General features: G+C 31.4%; 1 protein-coding gene across 4 annotated transcripts in view; it reads right to left on the minus strand.

Annotated features, from left to right (window-relative positions):
• Positions 1 to 26217, minus strand: part of LOC129952548 (mucin-5AC) — a 304021-nt gene that overhangs the window by 22473 nt on the left and 255331 nt on the right. For 2 of the 4 annotated variants that reach the window (XM_056065182.1, XM_056065180.1), the window contains 3 exons: positions 25329 to 25683; positions 10631 to 10677; positions 1934 to 4552 (listed from right to left, as the gene is read on the minus strand). In XM_056065182.1, coding sequence (XP_055921157.1) covers positions 1934 to 4552; positions 10631 to 10677; positions 25329 to 25683 — 3021 coding nt within the window. Of the gene's footprint in view, positions 1 to 1933; positions 4553 to 10630; positions 10678 to 25328; positions 25876 to 26217 lie in introns of all 4 variants that reach the window. The other 2 variants (XM_056065181.1, XM_056065183.1) reach the window with 2 other exon arrangements.

A 26217-nucleotide genomic window follows, 5' to 3' on the forward strand; every position in this document is an offset into this window, starting at 1 on the left:
CTGATTGTAACGAACTATCAAACTCAATTTGAGTTCCACATATAATCCACACTTCAACGAATAAATTGTCATAATGGACAAATATTGGATCATTCCTTTGTGGTTTGTCGCTGTCATGTAAATAGTCCCTTAAATCTTCAATCGTTTGTAGAATCTGCTCTGTTCATGTGGATTGCAAATTAAACTTTAACAGCTTGAAGAATAAAATGCTGTTAGATGATAAGTTCAAAAATAAGAGCGGGATATTCAATATGAAACCTCTGGAAAACCCTATACTTAAGGACTATTCACATAAGAGCGATAAATGTTTAAACCTTAAAACATAATTCCCGACAAATTATTATTCGATCGTTTGTGGAATCTGCTCTGTTGGTGTGGATTGCAAATTAAACATTTGACAGCTTGAAGAATAAAATGCTGTTAAATGATAATTTTAAAAATAAGAGCGGGATATTCAATATGAAACCTCTGGAAAACCCTATACTTGAGGACTATTCACATAAGAGCTATAAATGTTTAAACCTTAAAACATAATTCCCGACAAATTATTATTCGATCGTTTGTGGAATCTGCTCTGTTGGTGTGGATTGCAAATAACACATTTGACAGCTCGCAGAATAAAATGCTGTTAAATGATAATTTTAAAAACAAGAGCGGGATATTCAATATGAAACCTCTGGAAAACCCTATACTTAGGGACTATTCACATAAGAGCGATAAATGTTTAAACCTTAAAACATAATTCCCGACAAATTATTATTCGATCGTTTGTGGAATCTGCTCTGTTGGTGTGGATTGCAAATAACACATTTGACAGCTCGCAGAATAAAATCTTGTTAGATGACAGGTAGCGCAAACCCTTTACTTTTTCACAATGTTTAGGTTAATTTCAAACCAAATTAATATTCAATCTTTTGTGGATCACAAAAACACATTTGACAGCAGGAAGAATTACATGTTGATGAAGAGACTATCTTCAATTTTTAAACAAGATTTCAAAATTTATTATGTATTATATAAAGTATAGAAACAGTTATTAAAATTTAATGATTGTTAACTTAACAAAGAAAATGTTTATTAACATTTATCGAGGAGATAAAATAGACAAGTAAAAATGATTGTAAGATAAGAAGTGGTCATGTGCAAGTTGTGATTGACATTTAAGGTTACGTTTACACTTTGTTGTGTAGTTTACTGTTTTTGACAATGGTTTCTTGATTCGATTTTTGATCTTTTAATGTTTTAATATTTGAGTACCCGAATATGTCAAATAAGGAACGAAATTATTAATCTATCTAAACGAAATAAGAACATCTAAGATTCACGCGGCAAATGTCAAGTTAAAGTTCTCCAATCTCCATACTAGTATTGACTTATTTTTGTTTATATCAAAGTTCGTTTTAACTGATGTGTTGCTGATTCTCAAATAAAGATCAAATTATACAAAATGAAAAATAAAAAGTCAAATTTAAAACTTAAAATTGAAAAAAAAGTCCATTTGTTTGTATTTTATACGTGAACTTAATTTTATTAAAAAATCTCTACTGTGCTTTTTGTTTTACTAAATTCTACAAAATAATAATTTTAATTTAAAACATCCCAAAAGTGAATTTTTCATTTTTTTTTTGAAAGAAGCCGCCACCAATTAGACCTGTCAAAAGTAACCAAATTAACTTTCTTGTCACTTTAAAGCCTTCCTTAATATTTTTTTAAAAGTGATTTTCAGCATACACCAACGAAATGCATTTAATTCTTTTTGTTTTAATTTTAAATATTTTATACTAATTTGTTTAATGTTTAGCAGAGAGGGTAAACTATATAGAAAAATAACTTTCAGTAAAATCAAATGTATAGAAAATAATTCCCCACAATGATCGTAGGTGGGCTTTTTTGTGGATCATAAGAGAGAATCTAAAATTTTATTTTTAAATACCTCGAAGGAATTTCGTTGCACTTTGCGTTTGGCGTACTGTCAGCACATTTGGCAAACGCGGATGTGGACGATAGGGCCTTATTCCGATTTGAGGCGGCAGCAATCGATGACTTGATGGCTGAATTCACTCGAGATGCTCGAGGTGGGATAATGGATTTTAATGTGGAGGATGTGGATTGTAATGGAGTGGATGGTATTGTTGATGTGGATTGAGTAGTGGATGGAACGGTCGATGATGGAACGGTTGTGGAAGGAGTGGTAGTTGTGGAAAGAGTTGTAGTGGTGGAAGGTGTGGTAGTTGTGGAAGGAGTGGTAGTTGTGGAAGGTGTGGTAGTTGTGGAAGGCGTTGTGGTTGTGGAAGGAGTGGTTTTAGTGGTTGTTGTGGGTGAGGTACGTGTAGGCGAAGGGGTTGTGGGTGGCATTGGGATTGTGGAAGTGGTTGGTGCAGTGGAGGGTGCCGTAGTAGTGCTCGATACAATTTCACTGAACTCCTCAATGTCTTCGACATTGTCTTCATTAGCAAAGCCCAAATCTCTATATTTTCCCCGACTGTTTGTCAAATAGCCAGCATTCCCCAGAGACTCAGCGAGAGTCCGCTCAGGTGTTGCCGTTGTACGGAACTTGGAATAGTATTGAACTGATCTGTCGGTTATCTCTACTACCTTCTCAGAAGTTGAAGTTGTCTTTGATGTGGTGTACCTGGGAGGTTTATCGGTATAGGTATTTTCATTCTTGTTCACTGACAACCCAATTAAGGCTTCAGACCTTGGTAGATCATAGGACTCATTTTCGAACTCAACAAATTGTTTTCTAGTCTTAAGGAAGAAATCTCTCTCTCTTTCTGTTGTTGATTTAGGCTGACGGGCAGGAGTTGGTCTAGTTCGTCGGCGGTATGATGGAGTCTCGGGACTGTAAGTTGTACTGTCGTAATGTGGGGTACCAAAACGATGCTTAGGCGAATAAGTTGTGGCCTCGTCGTCTAAGGCGTTCGAAAATGAAGCTGTGTACCTGGATCGGCCTCTTGATCGAGCTTCTGGATTCTGGTAATTGGAAATTTCTTGCCTGATTTTTGTACGATATGCTGTCGAAGGTAGCCTGATTGTAGTTGTTGGCGCAACAGTGCTTGGTGGGACGGTTTCAGGCTCTGATGTTGTAGTGGTTGTAGTTGATGTTGAACTTGAAGTCGTTGTAGTTGTAGTTGTAGTTGGCTTTGGAGTTGTGGTTGTAGTTGTAGTGGAAGTTGTCGTTGTTGTTGGCTTCGGGGTTGTGGTTGTGGTAGTTGTTGTAGTTGTAGTAGAAGTACTAGTTGTTGTTGGAAGTGTGGACGAAGGCCAAACTACCGAAGTTGACTGATTAAATTTCCAACTTATTGTCGGAGTTGTACGGGCTGTGGTTGGTGCTGTGGCATTATACAACACCCTCGGTGGTGATGTAATAAGAAAATAGCTTCTAAATGGTTTTTGAGTTGTCGACTCATAAGCTTGGGTAGGGCTTTGAGTTCTGGGTGCTGCAGAGCTTCTAATCGAATTAAATTTCAAAGACTCTTCTTTTTCTTGAAGAATAGTTTCGAGGCTTTTATATGGAGACACAAACTTTGTGGGTCCCGTAGTCTCATAGGTGCGGCTTAGATTGTCCTTAAACAAAGATGCCCGAGCAGTGAAGCTCTGCTGTTGTTCGGTGGTAGATCGTTGAGTTACAAGGGTGTGTTCACTTCCCGAAGACGAAACGATATCTTCATTGAAATTATTGTCTCTTACACTGGCTGACTCGTATTCTTGGCTGATATCGGAATCGTCTGAATTCAAGACATTCGAATCGTGCTTGGCGAATGGAACGGGACTGGTACGAGTGAATCTCCACGATCGTATGGGTGCGTATGTGGTTGGTTCGTATTCGTCCCTCTGTTCATTGAGGGCAGTTTCCTTCCTGTCGTACCTTGATCTTGACCGTGTATAAATTGGAACTCCAGATTTACTATTTTTCTCCTCTGAATCGGGGGATGATTGTGATCTTGCCGACTCTTCACTCTTCAAACTGAAACCTCTATAACCTTGCGACAGACTAAAGCGGTATGTCCTCTGATTCTTTGAACTATCCAGGGGAATGTTTATGGTTGTTGCCTCTGTTGTCGAACTAACCTTTGGGATTTTCGCAACTGGAGACTTAAAGCTTTGTGGTTCTACATCAGATATAATATAGCTTAGAATTTTCTTTCTTTGTTTTTCAGTAACAGCTTGTTCTGCTTCTTCAACGATTTCTGGAAGGATTTCTTCACTCTGTTGAACTTTTGGTCTATTATCATTATTATTATCGTTGTTATTGGTTTTTAATTCGAATCTAGACTTTTTATTATTTTTTATTTCTAAAGTAGCTTCTGATCGTTCTTCAGAACTTTCACGTTTCGATTGGTTTTGAGCTAAAAATTGCACACTAGTTGGGGTAGTTTCGGATGGGGATTGACTAAGGATTGAATCGGTATTGGTTTTGAGATGTCTATTGGATTGATTAGTAAGACCCACATTCGAGGTGAAGGTCAATATGACAGATGTGGGAGTCGCCTTATTGGTGGTGTTGGTAGTGGTGGTGGTCTTGATACCATCATCCGATAATCTGTTGGATCTGTTTTGGGGGTTTTGAGAGTGATATTATGGTGAAAAAAAATAAATACATAAATGAATGCTCAATGAAAAATTATTCTAATAAAAATATATTTTCTTATTCGGAAAAGTGTTTTGTGTAAAGATTTAGTTTAGTTTATCGAAACTTTATAGAGGCCAAACAGTGGATCAGAAGGAATGTATCAGTATAAGATATTATGGTTGACAAAAATAGGTTTCATATTTTGGTTAGGTGTTTAGTTTTCTAAGTTTTATTTGCAGACCTACGGAATCAGAAGGTTCTTAAGCTTGTGAGAAATTTCACAAGGGTTGTAAGAAGGTTGGTTCCTGCAAGTTTTAGGACCTTAAACGAGCTTAAATTACAAATATGTCTGCATATTGAAATTAAAGGCTTCTAAATAAATAGTTCATTTAAGGTTGTTCTAGTTGAAGTTGAATAATGTATCTTTCCTTTATTACTTTTTTGGTTTGGAAAAGTCGAACATTTCTTTGATATTTTCCACTTTATGGAGTAGTGATCAATTTCGCATTAAGGTTTTCTGGCTTTTTGGTAAATTTTCTGACGTTGCAAAAGCAATAAATTCAGGTATTGTTCGAAACTTAAACTAACAAAGCCATAAAAGAAGAGAATCCAAGAAAGACAGGAATGTTCCAGGTCCGGTACCGGTAGTATTAAAACCTATAAATTTAACAAGGAAAAAAAGAAGAGGGCTTCAACCAGCTTTACGACCAAATATAAAAGAATATATAAGATCGATGGGAAATAATTATTTTAATGACTTTTTTTATTTCCAATTTTCTAGAAAAAATTAAAAAACTGAATATAAAACTATGTTTCGGTAATTTTATCGTCTTTTTGACTCATGCTTGTCCATGCTTTACAAATAAATTAAATAAAAAACATTCACTTAAATAACTATTCAAAATATAAAATGCATGCTTTTTTCGATGAAACTTAGAACATGCATTTATGACATAAAACAATGAATCGATTTTTGATGAAAAAACAACTATAGTTAAAATGTGTTCGAAATTTGTTGGGGGAATCTTGGAAGAAACTTTCTATTTCGTCTTAAAAGATTAATGTAGGTTCCTGCTGAAGATATTTTTCTGTTCTGTTTATATTTTCAGAGAATGGATTTCCATGTGGTGTCTTGAGTTTTTTCAGTTATATTAATTTTCAGGATGTTGTTCAAATACATATTTTTAAAAATACAAATATTAAAAGCCACCAACATCATTTTTTAAATTTTTAAATTGCTGGAGTTTGACACCTGTCACATTTAGCTGTCATTTGAAGTGTCATTATGCAAAATTATTGTTTGCCACTGAACAATGACTCAAAATTATTAAGACTTACAATAAAAGTAGTGATTTAAATGTAATCCCCGAACTCTGGTAGCATTAAAACCAACTTTAATCAAGCTATGACTTGAGTGTATGATATTTATTTGCAAATAATTTGTAGAAATAAACTCATAACGTTTCTTTTTCTTGTAAGCATGTGATTTTAATCTGGCAATACTTTTTTCAGAGTTAGTTTTTTGACAGCTGTCACTTTATTTATGCTGAGTTTGATTTGTCATTTTTGAGCAACATTACCAAAATAATGGTTTAATTCCCGCAACGCAACGAAACAATCAATTTATTGAAGAAAACTTTTTGTGGGAATATGTGAAATTACTTTAGTACCCGTGGCGTAATAAGTAAATAAGTTCGTAGGACTGCCATGCAAGAGGTCTTAATTTAGTTCCTGTCTGTGCCACCGTAAAGTTTTTTTCACGGGTACTGCGAGGATGAACGTTTACCATTTACAATAGTGGAATGTTTGAAAGTATAACAACGTTTCAAAATTAATCAATCATTTTTAAAAGTGGCGCTTCAAATGTAGGGATTTTGAACAATACCCGAACTGAAGGAGCAAATAAAATCAACTTTATTTGAGCTAAACCCGATATGTGTAGCAAAGTCACTTGAGCTTATGATATCTCTTTGCAAACTAGTTTTAGACCTTTATAGACGTGTGGATTTCAATCTGGCTATGCTTTTTTCAGAAGTATTCTTTTTGATAGCTGTCACTTGATTTATGCTAAGTTTGATTAGTCATTTTTCGACAACATTAGCAGATTTATTACCAAAATAATGGTTCGGTTCCTGCGACGCAACGAAACAATCAGTTCATTGAAGAAAACTTTTTGTGGGAATATTAATCACTGTAGTACCCGTGGCGTGATAAGTGAGTTAGTTCGTAGGACTGTCATGCAAGAGGTCTTAAGTTTAACTTTGTTTTGCAAACTAGTTTTAGACCTTTGCGGACGTATGGATTTCAATCTGCCAATGCTATTTTCCGGAATTGTTCTTTTTGACAGCTGTCACTCGTTTAAAGCTTAGTTTGGTTTGAAATTTTTGAACAACATTTGCAAACCAGGCCAATTTTTTTTATCAAAATAATTGTTCCGTTCATGCGGCCCAACGTAACGAAACAATTATTTTTTGAAATATACTTTAATTGAGCACATAATCTCGCGTTGTGGACTTGTGGGGTGAGACTTATCACCGCTTGACTATTTTGTATGGATTATGTGAAGTTGCTTGTTTACGCAGTTGAATTCAAGCTAATTGACGCTTTTGAAGATAATTTATGGCACATTATTATGGCACTTGGCCAAAATCGTTTTTAAAACATAACTGTAAACATTAAACTTAACAAAACTAAATTTGTTGCCATAGCAATCAATTATTATATGCGTTTCAGGGCCTAGTGACTAACAACTCTCAACCATTCCTGTATGCGAGTACTGTTATCAGGAATGGAAAGGACCTACAATTTTAGGACGAATCCGAACGGCTAATTTGAGAAAGCACTTTTTCATGACAAGAATTACTCTTGAAGGATCTGTCAATTACTCCCAAGAGGCAGTACGTGGCACAGGCAGGGATTGAGCCCAAGACCCCTTGCATGACAGTCCAACGCACTAACAATCATGCCACGGCTACTACTTTTTTTTCTGCAATTATTCATATTATTTCTCGGAATTATGTTTTGCTAAGTTAAACATTTTCTTATCGTTATATAATTCAAAAATACGAGGTCTGTTCAAAAAGTACCCGGAATTTTCGTTTTTTTCAAAAAACTATTTACTTATTCGTTTACATCGATGTGGTCCCCTTCAAAGTAGCCCCCTCCCCCAGATCTAATACACCTATGCCAGCTTTTTTTCCAATCTTCGAAGCACTCTTGATATTCAGTTTTTGATATGTCCTTGAGCATTCTCAGCGATTCGGACTTTATTTCTTCAATGGAGGAAAAACGCCGTCCTTTTATGGGTCTCGTCAACTTTGGAACAAGGAAAAAGTCACACGGAGCCATATCTGGGGAATATAGAGTTTGGGGCATGACTACGGTACTATTTTTGACCAGAAAATTACGAACGAGCAAAGACGAATGAGTAGGTGCATCATTGTGGTGCAAAAGCCATGAATTGCTTTTCCATAAATCCGAGCGTTTTTTTTTCGGATTGTTTCACGCAAACGTCGCATCACTTGAAGGTAATACTCCTTATTAACTGTACGACTTTGTGGTAAGAATTCTTGATGCACTGAGCCATTATAATCGAAGAAAACATTTAGCAAAATCTTCACATTCGATCGAACTTGACGTGCTTTTTTCGCTCTTGGTGACGTTGGATGCTTCCAGGTGTTTCATCACCAGTTATGACCCTTTCAAGCAAACTTGGATCGTCGTTGAAGTCATTTAACAGCTCATGAGTGATGCTCATGCGATTGTTTTTTTTGGTCAAAATTCAGCAGTTTTGGAATGAATTTTGCTGCCAATCGTTTCATGCCCAAAACATTTGAAAAAATGTTATGAGATGAGCCAATTGGTATGCTAACTTCATCAGCAACTTCTCTAATCGTGGTTCGGCGATCATTCATAACCTTTTTTTCCATTTTTTTCACATTTTCATCGATTATTGACGTGCTGGGTCCATGTTCGCGGCCATCTTGAAATCGCTTATACCGCTCGTAAACACTTGTTTCCTTCATAGCAGACTCACCATAGGCATTTTGTAACATTTCACACACTTTGTTACAATTTATTTTATTTAAAATGCAAAATTTAATACAAATTATTTGACTCTTCAATTCTTCCATTTTTTAAACAAGCAAAAATCGCCGAGCTTATAAAATCACGTCGAACCTTAGCCATTCCCACAGACATAGTAAACAGTGAATATAGCTGTAAATTGCATTAACACAATAAAAACAAAATTTGACCTTCGGACTCTCCAGACCCGCGATATTTAAAAATTCCGGGTACTTTTTGAACAGACCTCGTATTTCATTATCAGGTAAATGAAAATGCTAATTTGGAAACACTGGTTTCATTGCAACAGTTACAAGTGATACCAAATATCGCAAAACAAAACATCACCTAGTGTGAAATAGAAAAACTAATTTTGGAATCACAACAATAGATTCAATAATCTGATCTAAATCACGGGGAAAATAAAACTCGGCTAATATTTCCGAATTGCTCCAAGGAAGTCCGAATTTTGACGAAAACATTTATTTGGTACAGGAGTAAAGTTCTTCAGAAAGTAACAAAAAACCCAAGATTTAAAACCACATACTGAATTAAGCTGTTTTCAATCTTGAACATTTATAAGTCTAAAATAGATTTTTGGCGTTTTTAAGATCAACATTTTTTGATTTCTTGATATTTGGAAAGAACTCGCTATAATTGTATTTCTGTGTTGTGTATGTGTTTAGTATTTGTGTTAGTGTGAGTGTGTAATTGTGTATTATGTATAAGTGTAAAATTTATATAATTTTGTGAATATTAAAATGATATTTTTTTAGTTGCCAAAATGATTAAATTTTTATTAATAATCTTTTTTTATTTTATAAAACTTGGTGACAAATAAAGCTTTCAATAAATATATTTTATTATAATTATGAATTTTCCCAAAAGATGCAGTTAGCCATGATATACAAACATTTTATTAAATTTATGTTTTTAATATTGTTTATTTTGTATTTTATTGTTTTGTTTATAAAGTTAGAAAGCTTTTTTTGTAATACCTTTTGGAAGACGTTGTGGATTGTGTTGTTTCATATTGTGGTTGTGTTTGTGTTGTTGTAATTGTGGTTGTTGACAACTTAGTTGTGGATTTCGTCGTCCTTGGCGTTGTTGTTGTTGTTGAAGAGGTGGTAGTTGACGTTGTTGTAGTTGCCACAGTTGTCGGTTCGTTATTATCATCAAACAAACTATATTCATCATTGGCTTCTGTGGCAATAACCTTTGGCTCATAGACCACCGAAGACGAAGGGGTTCTTTGGGGTGGTGGTGGTAATGGTTCATTTATTGAATCATAGGGGATATCATAGGGAATATCTTGATCTTCATCATTGGCGGCGGTATCGGTGAGATCGGAATTGGACTGAGGGCCTAAAGTCGATGATAACGATGCATAGAAGGGCTCATCATCATTATTAACATTAACAGTCGATGATACCACAATTGGTCGATCAGTGATCGTATTGATCGCAAATCGGTCTTCCCTATTTTTGGTTTTAAGATTTTGTTTTCTTATTAAAAAAATAAATTATATACAAACAAAAAACAAAAAGGTTTTTTAGATAAAAGTTTAGTATTTAGTTAATATTGTGCTCAAATTTTTATAAAATAATGATAAAATTTTGAATTTTGCTTGTGTATGTGTTGTTTTGATTTGTTTTGTGTTTGTGTGTGTGTGTGTGTTGGGGTTGTGTATTTGTGTTTTGAATTGTTTTATTAATATAAAAGGAAAAGGAGAAGCCTATTTTATTGCTTTTCACAGGTAAAGGTACGTATATTTTTTAAGACCAACCATTTTTTTTAGATATTCGCCATTGGGGGACCTGAACTATCAGTTTTTAGGTATTGGTATAATTTAAAAATTTTGATGAAATAATTTAGTTAATTTGCCAAAACAAATATATTTACTGTTTTGAAAGGAAAGTTGTGTTAACAAAACAAAATAAAGGTAGGATTATATACAAAACTACAGAAAGAATATTGAAAGTGCAGACTTACCTTATTGGAGATCGTGTGGGTTGATCGTACTCATTGTCTTGCTCGATCTAGAGAAAAATTAAAATACATAATGATTTCATAAGCATACGTAAATTGTGTTTTTAAATTATTTAAGGAAAGTACGATGAATAAAAATAAACTTAATTTAGTGGCACTTAAATTTGAAGAAAATCTATACCATTGCCCCTACTTATTGATGGCTTACGTAAAAGTGTCTAGATCAAAACTCTAGCTACCAAAAAATTTCTTCTACATCGAAATATTTTTGTCTGTTTTTGAGAATTTTCTACAAGACTTTTGATTTGCTCCCTATATAAATGTCACCTTTAATTGTCGAGCGATGTTTTTTGACCTGAATGAATTGTTTCCGAACATAAGCATTAACAAAAAGTTATTGTTTCGAGGAAAATGTCACAGTCAAAACTTTGGAGAGTTCACAAATTAAGCGATGGTATTGAAAAGTTCATTATTTAGAAATTTGAATTGAAGTATTGACTTGCAATAAATAAAGTTGCTAATTGAAGCCTTCTTTGAAAAATAATCTCAATTAGGAGTTATCAGTTATAGCTTTCATTTTATTTATTTATTTGTGAGTAAAACACATATTTGCAATTTTCAGGCTGGTTAAAGAATTCAATTTCTTATGACTTAGATATAAAGGTTGCATTCATTTAATGCGATTAAAGAACGGGATTTCAATCAACGATCATATAACCTTAAAATGACTGCAATCATTTTTTCACCAATCATTTGATTGCATTCATTTTAGATTGTATGCATTCTTTCCATTGACTTGAAGTGTTCGCATTTACTAAAAGTCTTTGCAGTGTTTTGCATTCTGAAGAGAAATTTTACAAAACACTTTTCAGATTTTAATCCCTTGGTAATTGACATTGAAAACTGGTATGGACTGGTATTTTGTGTAAACAAATTTCACTCAAAGACTTCACAAAAAAGCAAAAAACATCAAGTGAATGCAAGGACTTTGCAAAGAATTTGACGTCCTTATATTAAAGATGAATGCAATTCTTAAGTTGAATTCAATAAATGTTTGATAATAATTATACTCTTTTTCATGTCTGTCAATGTCTTACAACCGTGAAGTATTAAAATTAAAGGCCAGCATAAGCTTGGCTGAAAATTAACTATGCAAAATTTTACCCACTCAATGCAATAGCTAACTATTGTGTAAGGATTCAATTAACTGTCGGAAAATGAATCTGCCGAAATTGTAAGACGAACAATTGTAATGTATTTGATAATCGTAATCACAACAATTTATTATCAAATACCAATTTCTACCGCAGTCCAAAGTTTCTGACAATGAAAAAATTGTGCTTAAAAATGTGTTTTTTTTAAACGTTTTTTTCAGCAAATTGGTAAATAGTCAGCCATCTGAGAAACATAAATTAGGTGGCGTGAAACCCCGTTCAAATCTAAGGAAAAATGACTTACAACTCAACTATTCCTGTTCCTATATGCAAATCACGTTAGATCTTGAAATATAAGTGTTTTTTTTTTTTTGGAAAAGTCATCCGATAGAACAGTAGACATTTGCGTGCAGAATCTGCATTATTATTTGAATTCAATTTTCGAGTTTATCATTCTTAGCATTACCTGTTTTTGACATTCTATAAATAGTATAGTAAAAAACTCCCAAGAAAACACAACGGCAGTAGCCAGATTGGTACAACTGAGAAAATATCTGTCACAATAATAATAAAAAAACACACAAATAGAAGAAAGATTTGTGAAAATCAAAATTAAAATTAACTTAGTAGAATTACTAACTAAAACAAATAAAATGGAAATGGAATCAAGAAGAAATGTTAAAAAATATCTGGAAATTCTATAAAAAAAAAGTTAATTTAACAATTGCTTCAAGGAGGGGGTTTGTTCGTAGAATACTGCATTAGCATGGGGTATTGAAGCGAGCTTGAAGATCGCCTCAATTTTTTTTAGACCTGAATCGAGTTGCAATGAGCTTGATTTCACTCGATTCCAGTCGGAGATCGGAGTCAAGTCAAAATATAAGAAGAACAACCTGTGTGAAGGAGTTGGTTTAACAGATTATGCATTATAGTCTGTTTATTTGCATGTTTTTGTACTAAAAATATAGTTTTGTTTAAATCAAATAATAAAAAAAATGCACATATAGTAGATAGCATATTCCTATATGGTGCTGGGCTATTCAGTTCTTCATTGTTTAACACGAATCAAACTATCTCACTTGCACTTCATAAGAAACATTGAAACACCATTTGCATTTTAGAAAGTGCTGTCAAACTAAATCATTTTTTAATCTTCTTGTACATTGGAAACACCATGAAGATTTATTAAATCTAAACTGAGATAAACCTTTGGTGGAAACATAGAAGAACTTAATTATCTTTTCTATTGTTTTCTCTTGCAAAATAAGCCCAGTTAGTCTATTTCCACTAACAAAACTAAATAATATCAACAGTAATACGTTGATTTTTTCACCAATGGAAAACACATGATTCCAAATGCACAACTATTCAACGAACACAGCCATCGAGATACAAATAATATCAATCGTACCAAAATTTTAGAACGAAATTACATAAGATCCATTCGAGACTCGTATAAATGTCAGAAAAGATTCTACTCTAACTTTTATCGCTAGTATTCATGTAATGGATATTGTCTTTGTTATTCGTATAAAATCCTACTATACTATGGATAGATTTTCCAACAAAACACGAGTAATGATTTATAATGATTTCATTCCCAAAAGATTGCATTCTTTTACAAGCCTGTAAATTTCTTACAACCGTTAAGTATTACTATTAAATGCAATCTGCAAAAATTGTTAGACGATAAATTCTAAAATATTTGACAACCCCGAACATACACAATTTATTTTTATATCTTTCAATTAAAAATATTTGATGTTTTTTCAAGTTCTATCCGAAAGTTGGTAAATATCCGACAAAAAAATAGCTAGCCAGCTTTTAAAACTTAACTTAAGAGATTGTAAGCTTTGTAAGCTTATTTGTAGTAAATTATGTATTATCGGGTCTAAAGATGGGAGTGTTTTTGGAAAAGCCATTTATAGGAATCACAAGTACAACATGTGCGGACAGAAATTTGACTTTTAATCGAGTATCGAAATCAAATTTCGTGTTTTTAATTTTTAGAAGTTAGTACATTTAATACCTCGAAGGATGTGTTTGTAGAGCAGTGTCCAACATACAAATCACAATAAGAATATTTTAAAAATCAAGTTGAAATCTGATATTTCGAAAGATTTTTTTAAAAGTTATTTTAACTAATGTTTGCTAATTTTATAACTTGTGTGTGTTATTTCAATGAGCTGACAACTTAACTTTTATTGAATCGTTTTTGTAAGTGCAAAATTTTGTATAGTTTTACACAATTTTGTGACCTTTCAGAATAAATAAAATCGATTTCAGCGTTATCTGCGCGTTGTTGTAATTTTTTATATAATTAATTGTAAAACTACTCGTAAATAAAATAATAATGTATTTATTTTTTTTAAATAAAAGTATAGTTTTATTTTTGTAAGCTGACTCGACTAAGTTGTTTAATTATATGAATAAAAATAAGCTGAAATATTTGTTTATTATTGTCAAAACTGTCACATTCAAAAATCTACACTTAGTTAGACAACAGTTCGTATTTTAAGTATTTCTTAAATCTTAATGTCGCTAAATTTTGTACAATTTTGTTTTAAATTATTCTGACAAATGCTCCATTGTCTCAACTTTCAAATAACACGGCTAATATTGTAAGACATATTAATCCATCAATAAAAGCTTAAATCTCTCAACTAAAGCTGCATACTCGTATCTCTACATTTGTACATCCATAATTTCGGTAAATTTGTTTGTCATCTATATCTCAAAACTGAGTATAGAAAATATCTTCATAAAATAATTTTTTTTTTTCAAGTAATCGGTCTCACAACAAGTCCTGTCAGAGAAAATTCGTATGACAAAAAACCATTATCATAACTCCTGTTGTTATAAAAAATATTGAAATTAAGTTCGAGATCAGACATAACAATTTTCACGAATTGTAAATTTTGGATAACATTTGTTCATTGAAAGAAATCTATGCGACTATTTCATTACCATTTGTAGTGCACTACAGCGCTAATTGGATCTCAGGCTAGGTTGCCTTGAGATCGCCATTTCTACCTACTATTTGTAGTACGAAATTCCTCCGTAAAGTTGAAATGAATTCAATTGAATTCAGGATAATTTTATATTACGAAGAATGACGTTCTTGAAATTTGACAAAATGTTTAGAAAAATACAATCTGACCAAACCAACAAAAAAAACCTTCAAAATTTGATTTTCGCCCAGAGTATTTTGGCAACCAGCTCAAAGTTCATGGTTCATTACACTGGTTACTTTTTCTTGGCTCTATTTTAAAATTAATCTATCAGGTGCGGTTATTGAAATATGACCTATTGTAATTAAAATTATTTTTTTTTCAATAAAATTCGTGATGATTTTCCAAATCTATAATTCCTCACTTTGATCTTCTGTTTAAAAAAATCCAATATTTTATCTTTTTTTCGAAAAACCCTCATTAGTCACTTGCCATACATTTACCTTTAAGGAACGCTGAAGAAATTATATTAATAAGGTTCTTAACAAAAACAAAAAGTAATTTTTGATTTTATTACAAATTTTTTGTCGTGAGGTTTTAACATCAAATTTTTGGTATATTTTTAAAAACATATGGAAGTAATGTCGAAAACGAAGATTTCTGAGTTCAAGCAAATTTAGCTAAAATTAGAATTTGGATTCGAAATCATTACTGAAAGTTAACTCTAAAACGAATTGGTCAACAAAATAAAGGAATTACATTCAAGATTTTCAAAACTTCAGATAAAGTCAAATGAAGATCATATCTAATGAGAGTGAGACACTAAAACTTAGTCTTAAAAAGCCGTTTTTTGTTGTTCTTTTGCATTTAAAACTGGGATGCTGGGATGCGACCCACATTGATAACTTCCCATCCTGTCTGACCATTTCTCTTGCTTAAAACTTTGTAGGTTTTCGTGTTGGGTTAAAAAAGTTGTTAGTTGAATTATTCTAAAACATTTTAAAACTACTAACAATATTTTTCATATAATGAAATAGTTTAGTTTGAAAATCTAGTTTTGTTAAATAGATTTTTAGTCGAAAACATATTTTACCTATTTAAATAGAATTTCTTAAATTTTGAACTTCCCATAGGAAGTTATGTCAAAAAAACTGAAAACAAAATTTGTCACCTCGAAAATTTTACGAATACAAAATGATTTTATCTCCAAAACTATTGTGTGCAACGAAAAATAACCTTTTTAACATCTGCTAAGATTTTGAGAAAAATCGAATCTTATAAAAAAATAAAAACTTAAAAAAAAAATTAAAAAAAGTTGGTAAAAATTGATTTCGACTCAAATATTTTTTTTTTAAATTTGAAATATTGGCTTCAAACTTATGTTATCTTATAAGAAATATTGTTTTCAACATTCGATACTATTTTAAAAAAAAATCTAATTGATAGTTTTCTTACAAAAAAAAAAACCTAAAAAAAAATGTATTAAAGTTGGTCAAAATTGATTTTCGACTCAAATATCTTTTCAAAAATTGTAGATATTGGTTTTAAACTACTTTTATCTTTAAAAAATATTGTTGTCAACATTCCGTAAAATTTTGAATAAATCGAATTGACAGTTTTTTACAAAAAATAAAAACCTAAAAAAAAATTAATACAAGTTTAGTGAAAATTGATTTTCGGCTGAAATATGTTTTCAAAACTTTGAGATATTGGATTCCAACTACTTTTATCTTCTAAAACCTATTGTTGTCAATATTCAATAAAATTTTGAGAAAAATCGAATTGACAGTTTCTTAACAAAAAATAAAAACCTAAACAAAAACAATAATAAAAGTGTGATTTTCGACTTTCATCTTTTAAAAAAATATTGTTGTCAACAATAAGTAAAGTTTTGAGAAAAATCGAAGTGACAAGTTTTTTACAAAAAAATAAAATCTAACAAAAAACAATTAAAAAAAATTGGTAACAATTTACTTTAGACTCAAAAAGCTTTTCAAAAATTAAAAATTTTGTTCTCAGACTTTTTTTTATTTCACAGAAAATAATGTGTTCTATATTCAGTAGTTTTTTCAAAAATCCAACAGTTCGTTTTTTATAAAAAAATAAAATCTATAAAAAATAGTGCGCAAATTTGGTAAAAATTGATGTTCGGTTCTTGATATCTCTCAAATTAATTTCATTCATCCAATTACTAAAAATTTAAGAAATGCTATTCAAATTGGTAAAAATTTGTTATCGACTCAAAATCTATTTAACAAAACTAGATTTTGAAACTAAACGATTTCTTGGAATTTAGTTGGAATTTAAAAAATTTTAAGAATAATTCAACTAACAACTTTTTTAACCCAACACGAACCCAAGACAAATCGATAGACGGGATGGGAAGTTATCAGTTTGGTTCGCATCAAAGCCTCTTTTTTTAAAAATTAACTTGAACTCCAATATTTCTACAGAATTTCTATTCAATTTATTTAATCTAATTTGTGTTAATTTAATTACTTGTGTGTAATGTAATTACTTGTGTGTAAATGCAATGTTTTCAATGTTTGTATAGTCCTACACAATTTTGGGCGACTTAATATCAATTTTAGTACGACTACCTTTCAGAATAAAACCAAAAAAGTATCTTAAAAGTGCATGTCAATAGTGGTATTTCAAATTTACGTTCTTTCTGTTTTGGAGTGCCACAAGGATCCGTCCTTGGACCATCTCTATACAACATATATACTTCTGATTTCCCAGTGCTTCCTTTTTGCAAATCAGCATTATTTGCTGATGACACCGCAATATTTTCATCGCATGAATTTTCTCTCAATATTGAGACAAATCTAAAAAATGCGATTAAAATTTTAGAAATATATTATAGCAAATGGAAGATTAAACTCAATGCTGGAAAAATGCAAGCCATCTTTTTTTCCCGAAAAAGAAAATCTTGTTTCCTTCCCAGCAGCCAAATCCATATTAATGGAAATATAATCAATTGGAATCAGACTGTAAAGTATCTTGGAGTACATCTAGATACCAAACTTACCTATAGGGTTCATATTAACACCACATTAAAGAAAATTAATCTTGCTATCAATATGCTTTATCCATTTATTAACAGAAAATCACCACTATCTACCAAAAATAAAATACTAATTCATAAACTTATTTTCCAATCAATATTGCTATATGGGTGCCCTATTTGGAAAAATGCAGCAAAATCTCACATTAAAAAACTACAAATCTCACAGAATAAGATTTTAAAAATGATGTTAAATCTTCCTTGGCATCATTCTACTCTTGATTTGCATAATAGAGCGAATGTCGAATTGATTTCTGATAGGATTTGCAAGCTAACGAATAATTTTTACAACAGTTGCGAGATTTCGGAAAATCTACTTATACAACAGCTTACTTACCTGTGATAATAAACAATTAACTTATTTCGTTTTCCTCTTTCTACATTATTTATTTTTGTACTATATGTACTACATGTTCAATTGATGTCATTTATATATTTTTGTTTGTATCTATTTTTTTTAATTTATTTTTTATTTGTCTATTAATTAATTTATTTATTTATTTATTTATTTATTTATTTATTTATTTATTTATTTATTATTTATGTATGTACGTATTTATTTATTTATTTATTTATTTATTTATTTATTTATTTATTATTTATTTATTTATTTATTTATTTATTTATTTATTTATTTATTTATTTATTTATTTATTTATTTATTTATATATTTACTTATTTATTTATTTATTTATTAATTTTTTTTGTTTATTTAATTATTAATTTATTTATTGTTTTTCATTCACGTTATTTTTTTTTTATACTATTATGTACATTGTTTATTTGCTGTATATTCCCTTATTGTATTTATTAATATCTTAAAGTTATTTATTGTTTCTATTCTGTTATTATTTGTTTACTATTTATTTACTTGTTATTTATTTAACTAGTATTAAGTTGTAATTGTTATTATATAATAATAATATGTAAATTTGAGCTATAAACTCTTTAATTGTCATGTATACTATTGTATACAAGTATGTATATTAGCTTATACATACATATTATTTTATTAATTGAACACTTTTTTTTTCTAATCTATATGGAGGTTTTTCAATCGTGTTTTTCCTTCTATAAATATTTACTTTATTATTTGTTCTTTTTCTTTTGTAAGATAATGTTTCAGTAGTAAGAAAATATATTTCATATCTCTGAATGTAAAACGTGCGGTCATAGGCTTTTGAAAAATTATCACGAAATAAAAATAAAAAAAAAAAAAAAAAAAAAAAATAAAGGAACTTTCAAATCTTTTATTTTCATTCTGGTTTTAACTACGATGCTTAGCATAAAATCTACTTTCGAGTTCTTTGCACGTTGATCCAATCTTTTTTAAAATTAATTGTAAAACTAAACTGACTCGATATTATATAAAGTTGTTCAATTAATATTTGTTTATCATTTTGCCATCTGTTGCACTCGAAGATCTTGACATAGTTAGACATTACTAAACGAATTACGAATTACAAAATGAAAAACTTGATAACAAATTAAATTATAATTAGTTTTGATATTTTCTTACATATCCTCTTTCAAATTATGGAATTTATTAAGTTTTTAAGTTAGTCCTGTATTAAATTTTTTCTAAATTTTATTGGATTTTCGTTTAGAATATTTTGATAACAGCCAAAAGTTTATGGTTCATTACAATGGCCAACAAGGTAATGTGGGTGGTAATCAAATTATACTTTTTATAAGGTTTTTGATGTCTCTAGTTTGAAAGTATTCTAGCAGGTCCGGTTATTGGAATAAAAGCTTGGCAATACAATTCTTGATGATTTTCTATTTTACTTTGATATTCCGTAGTATTTTTCTAATTTTTCAAAAAAAACCCTCATTAGTAACCTTTCATAAATTAATTTTTGAATAACGCTGAAGCATTTATGTTAATACGGTTCTTAACAGAAAAACGTCAAACGATATAAAACTAATTTTGAATCTTATTTCGAATTTGTAGTCTTAAGGTAACAGAACAAGTTTTTGGAAGATTTCAAAAAACATAGACATTGGAAACGGGTATTTATGAGTTTGAGAACATTTAACTAAAATCAGAGTTCGGATTCGAAATCAGAAATAAAAATTACCTCTAAGACAAATTGGTGAAAATATAGAGGAATTAGTGTAGTTTAGTTTATTTCATCAAGAAGAGTTTTACAATCTCTTATAGATTACTACTTATATAATAAATATAATAACAAAATAATAGTACTAATAATAATAAATAAAATAAATATGTATAAATATGTACAATAGCCGTTTGTAAATAAATAAATAAATAAATAAATAAATACGAAATTAAGTAACTATGTGTTGATTAGATAGCAAAACAAGCATGACATATCTTTTTAAATTATCTCTTGAACAGAGTTGAAATATATCAATGGAGTGTAAAACATTAGCCGCGTTTTATTATCACCATGATCTGATCCGGATCAGATCATGATAATAAAACAGCATTGGATCATCATATTTTTTATTATTTAAAGTTTGGTAGCAGTGTCAAATTCTTTCTTTCAAAAGTGACATTTCGAAGCAAAAAAAATATAAACAAATACCCAAAATGGAAGCTTCTGTGGTTGATGTAAGTATTCATTTTAATTTGTATTTCTTTTCTCTATTAAAAACTTTTATAATTTGCAGATTTTATTGGACAGTGATGAAAGCGAAGAATCAAACAATTCAATTTTATCCCTATTAAATCTTATCGATGATGATTCAAGTTCCAGTTGTAGCTCTACAACTTCTGAAAATGTTCCTGCAAATCACCAAAGAATTAAAAACTTTTTTGAAATAATTCAAAGCTATTCCGATGGAGACTTTAAAAAACACTTCAGACTTCATAGGTCTACCGTCCACATATTGATAGGTATGCAGTCAGTGAATAATATATTTATGTTTAGAAGCTAATGTATTTAAAATGTATTTCAGATCGGTACAAGCATTTACCACGGTTCAATTCGACACCAAGAAGAGGTCTGCCGAAAACTTCTGCCGAAAAAGAAGTATATATATTTTTGTGGTACATGGCAAATACCAACACTTTTCGCGAAGTGTCTAATTTATTTGGCGTGTCACAGTCCACAGCATGGCATATTATTCAAAGAGTGACAATGTGGCTAATATCCATTGGCCATGAATATGTTAAGTGGCCAAGCAGGGATGAAATTGCTCAAAATATTGCTTTAATGGAGGAAAAAACAAAGATGCCAGGAATTTTGGGTTGCATAGACGGATCCCATATAAAAATTAAGGCCCCGGTTCTGAACAAAGAAAATTATTTTAACAGGAAGCATTATTACAGCATTTTACTTCAAGGTGTTGTTAATGCAAAAAAAAAGTTTATAAATGTCTTTTGTGGAGAACCGGGGAGTTTGCACGACAGCCGACTTCTCCGAAGATCGGATTTATATAGAGTTTCATTCGAAAGGACAGAAGAGCGTTTTCCTTTCAACTCATTCCTGCTTGGTGACTCGGCATATCCATGTCTTGAATGGCTGATTCCACCCTTCAAAGACAATGGGAATATGACAGATTCTCAACGCAGATTCAACGAAATTCATTCTTCTGGGCGAATAGTAATTGAGCATACTTTTGGTTTGCTCAAAACTCGTTTTAGAAGAATACTTCATTTTACGGAGCACACGAATATTAACTCTGTCGTGAACTTAGTGGCATGCGCTTGCATACTACATAACATGTGTGTAGACAACAACGATGAGTTAGAGGAAAGCCATCAGCATGAATCTTTTCCAGAGCTTGATTCTTATTCAGGAACTTCAAGCAGTTCAAGGCGGCAGCAGTTAATGGAAGATTTAATCAATAGACACATAATTTAAAGAATAAAAACTGTTTGTACTCTTTGAATACATTTTTTTATTAATATAAAAACAAATAATTAAAATAAAAGTAAATAGAAACTTAAAACATCACATATTACTGATTTCATTTCATATTTACATACATTAAAAACAAAAAACAAACAAAAAAGTAAGTAGGAACTTAAAACATCACATTTCATATTGAACTAAATAAATATTTACATACATAAGAAAATGTTCAAAATACTTTTACATGGGAATTTTTTGAAATCATTCTTTAAATTGAAAATGGTTGTAAGAAACACTTAGGTGACATAAATTAGAACTCAGAACCGTCTGAACTATCTCAATGAAGAGAGTAGTTATGAAATGACGGTGGGTTGTATGTAACACTTTTAAGAATTTTGTATGATTTTCTATCGAAATTCTTGGAAGTGTTACATACAACCCACCGTCATTTCGTAACTACTCTCTTCATTGGGATGGTTCAGACGGTTCTGAGTTCTAATTTTGGATTGGATTGGATTTTTTTTTGTTCTTTTTTTTTTGGGAAAAGAATGCCCATAAATTATGTCAAATATACATTTTTTTGGACTTAATTATTTGAATTTCACCAATTAATATCAAGTTTTGTTAAAATATCTAATTATTTCATGGATTATATGCCAAATAAATAAATATAAAGCTTCTCACTTTCTATTTAAAAAAATATTTTATTTCAGTCAAATGGAAATGTTATATGGCAATACAGGTTTTATTTAATTTGTTTGCAATGATACCAACATTTACATGTGAAATCACAATGATAGAGCGCTCCTTGTTGTGAAAAAAAGAATTAAATTTTGGATCTCAAATTGAGATCCAAACACAAAGTAGGATCTTGTGTTGTTGTTGTAATGCATGTAAATCCAAGATCCGGATCAGATCATGGTGATAATAAAACGCGGCTATTACTTCTCACTTTGAGGCAAGGAGATATGGGTTCATTCCTACTGAAATTGCTTATAAAAAATTCATCACGTAGGTAGAAAACCATACGGAGACTTCTGCAAGGAAATACAAATTAATAAAGGGTGATTTTTTTGAGGTTAGGATTTTCATGCATTAGTATTTGACAGATCACGCTGGATTTCAGACATGGTGTCAAAGAGAAAGATGCTCAGTATGCTTTGACATTTCATCATGAATAGACTTACTAACGAGCAACGCTTGCAAATCATTGAATTTTATTACCAAAATCAGTGTTCGGTTTGAAATGTGTTTCGCGGTTTACGTCCGATTTATGGTCTACATAATCGACCAAGTGAGCAAACAATTAATGCGATTGTGACCAAGTTTCGCACTCAGTTTACTTTATTGGACATTAAACCAACCACACGAATGCGTACAGTGCATACAGTGAGAGTGTTGCTGAAGACCGTGAAATGTCGATTCGTCGCCGTTCGCAGCAATTGGGTTTGTGTTATTCGACCACATGGAAGATTTTACTCAAAGATCTTGGTGTAAAACCGTATAAAATACAGCTCGTGCTGAAGCGGAACGATCTGCCACAACGTCGAATTTTCAGTGAATGGGCCCTAGAAAAGTTGGCAGAAAATCCGCTTTTTTATCGACAAATTTTGTTCAGCGTTAAGGCTCATTTCTGGTTGAATGGCTACGTAAATAAGCAAAATTGCCGCATTTGGAGTGAAGAGCAACCAGAAGCCGTTCAAGAACTGCCCATGCATCCCGAAAAATGCACTGTTTGGCGTGGTTTGTACGCTGGTGGAATCATTGGACCGTATTTTTTCAAAGATGCTGTTGGACGCAACGTTACGGTGAATGGCGATCGCTATCGTTCAATGCTAACAAACTTTTTGTTGCCAAAAATGGAAGAACTGAACTTGGTTGACATGTGGTTTCAACAAGATGGCGCTACATGCCACACAGCTCGCGATTCTATGGCCATTTTGAGGGAAAACTTCGGAGAACAATTCATCTCAAGGAATGGACCGGTAAGTTGGCCACCAAGATCATGCGATTTGACGCCTTTAGACTATTTTTTGTGGGGCTACGTCAAGTCTAAAGTCTACACAAATAAGCCAGCAACTATTCCAGCTTTGGAAGACAACATTTCCGAAGAAATTCGGGCTATTCCGGCCGAAATGCTCAAAAAGTTACCCAAAATTGGACTTTCCGAATGGACCACCTAAGACGCAGCCGCGGTCAACATTTAAATGAAATTATCTTCAAAAAGTAAATGTCATGGACCAATCTACGTTTCAAATAAAGAATCGATGAGATTTTGCAAATTGTATGCGTTTTTTTTTTTAAAAAAGTTCTCAAGCTCTTAAAAAATCACCGTTTACATGAAAGCAAATAAGAACAATTTATGTGGTTACTTAAGATATCTTTTACCATCATTACTGAAGAATATCTCCTTCTTAACTCAAGCGTTTGCATACCAAAGAGCTGCCACCTTACAGGATATGGATGTCTATCAATACTCCAATTAAGCTTATTAAAAGCATATCTAGTGGAGGATTTCTGCACTCTTTCTATTCTTAAGGAATGAGTGTACGGATTCCAAACAACACTACAATGCTCAAGATTTGATCTAACAAAGGCTGAGTAAAGGTATTTGAGCGCGTAAGGATTAGTGAATTCCTTTGTGTTTCTTCGTACAAAGCCGAGCATCTTATAAGCTTTATTTACAACAAAATCAATGTGGAAATTAAAAGAATGTTTATGATCTAATATGACTCCTAAGTCTTTTTTTGAGTAACTTTTTCCAAAACAATGTCATTAATTGAGTAATCAAACAAAATGTATGATTTTCTCCTAAAGCATGTAAAGCTTTCGACTCTTAGAGACATTCAGAAAGAGTAAATTTTTATTGCACCATAATGCCATTGTATTTAGATCCTCGTGCAATAATAGACAATCATCAACAGATTTAAGGGTTTTAAAAATTTTAACATCATCAGCATACAATAAATAATTAGAAAATTTAAAAGTATCAGAAATATCATTTATAAAAAGTATAAAAAATAAGGGTCCAGTATGACTCCCCTGTGGAACACCTGATGTTGCTTTGATAGCTTTACACTTGAATTTATCTATTCTGACGAATTGGCTCCGGTTGCTCAAATAAGAGCTTATCCATTTTAAAAAATGAGGATGGAATCCCAGCAAAGAAAGATTATGAACAAGAATTTCATGATTTACCCAAAGGACTAAGCAAAATCTGTGAATACTTTGTATGTCTGAAAACCTTTATCAAAACCTTTTCCTAATTTGGTTAAAGTTTTTCACAACTTGAGATAGAGTCAAATTAGGAACCATAGTCTCATAATATAAGGAGACATTTTAAAAACTAAGTGAGATACTTATGTAGATGATTAAAACTGTTACTATAGGATTTATACTTTGCAGAATCATCATACAATTTATTGTTTAGGTATGAGTAGTCTTTTAACTTAGTGAATTCCTTTTTTTGTTGTCTTTGACATTTTAAAAAGACGATGTGATAGAAAAATGTATTTAAATTTAGAACTTCTTAATCCTTTGAAGATCTAACCTTTGAAGCTACTCGAATTAAAGATTAAAAGTATTAACTAATCTGGTTTAATTCTTGCCCTACAGTGAACAATTGGTTCATTAAGTCACCAAGAATACTTCTTACATATTACTTTAAGTTAAGTTCAAGAAATAAGAATATAAGCTCCCTCTTACCTGTGCAATCAAGTCTTCATCATAGTCCGAATTGTAGATCAACGATTGTTGATTGTTGAATGGCTTGCTCTCCTGCTGCAATGGCTTCTGAAGCGGTTTGCTGATGTAAGTTTCACGGGCTGGTTGTGGGGAGGTTATGATTTCTGGACGATAGGTGGGTCTCAATGGCTCGGCTTGTTGTTGATGCTGTTGTTGTTGTTGTACTATTTGTTGCTGTGGAATCTTACCACGCAATTGATGTTGAGGTTGTTGTTGTTGTTGATGAATCGGTTGATGTTGTTGCTGTTGTTGACGCTGTGGCTGGTGTTGTTGCTGTTGTTGTTGTTGTTGTTGTTGATTGCTATATTCAACATCCCTATACAGATCAATGTCATCATCATAAACCGAATAATATGGATCATAATTTTGTTGTTGTTGTTGTTGTGTCTCATATGACGTATTATAATAATTTCGATTGCCATTATTTTCAACGATTTTTGGTCGTTGTTGCGAAATGAAAATATTCCCCGATTGTTGCGGTGGTGGTGCTTGTGAGCTTGACTCAACACTGATTGTGTTTATTTTGTTTTATATATTTTACAATTTTTATAGAATTTAGTTTAGGGGTTATTCCACAACACAATGTTATTATTTTTGAATGTAAAATAAAAATAAAAGAAAACAAAAAATATGTACAGAAATGAATAAAATATATGATTAGTAATGAGGTTAGAAGGATTATCCGGCTCGAAGGACCAAAATATGGGAGAAAAAATAGTTTACAATGATGAATTTCATGCCATATACAAAATATGATTTGTTGAGTCAAAGTGTATGTTTTATTCTCATTTTGGTAAATTAGTCACATGAAGAAGAGTAAGACAGAAATAGAGAGAGAAAGAGACAAGGT

This window comes from Eupeodes corollae, chromosome 3 (genome assembly GCF_945859685.1).
Source record: "Eupeodes corollae chromosome 3, idEupCoro1.1, whole genome shotgun sequence".
Taxonomy (NCBI): Eukaryota; Metazoa; Arthropoda; class Insecta; order Diptera; family Syrphidae; genus Eupeodes; species Eupeodes corollae.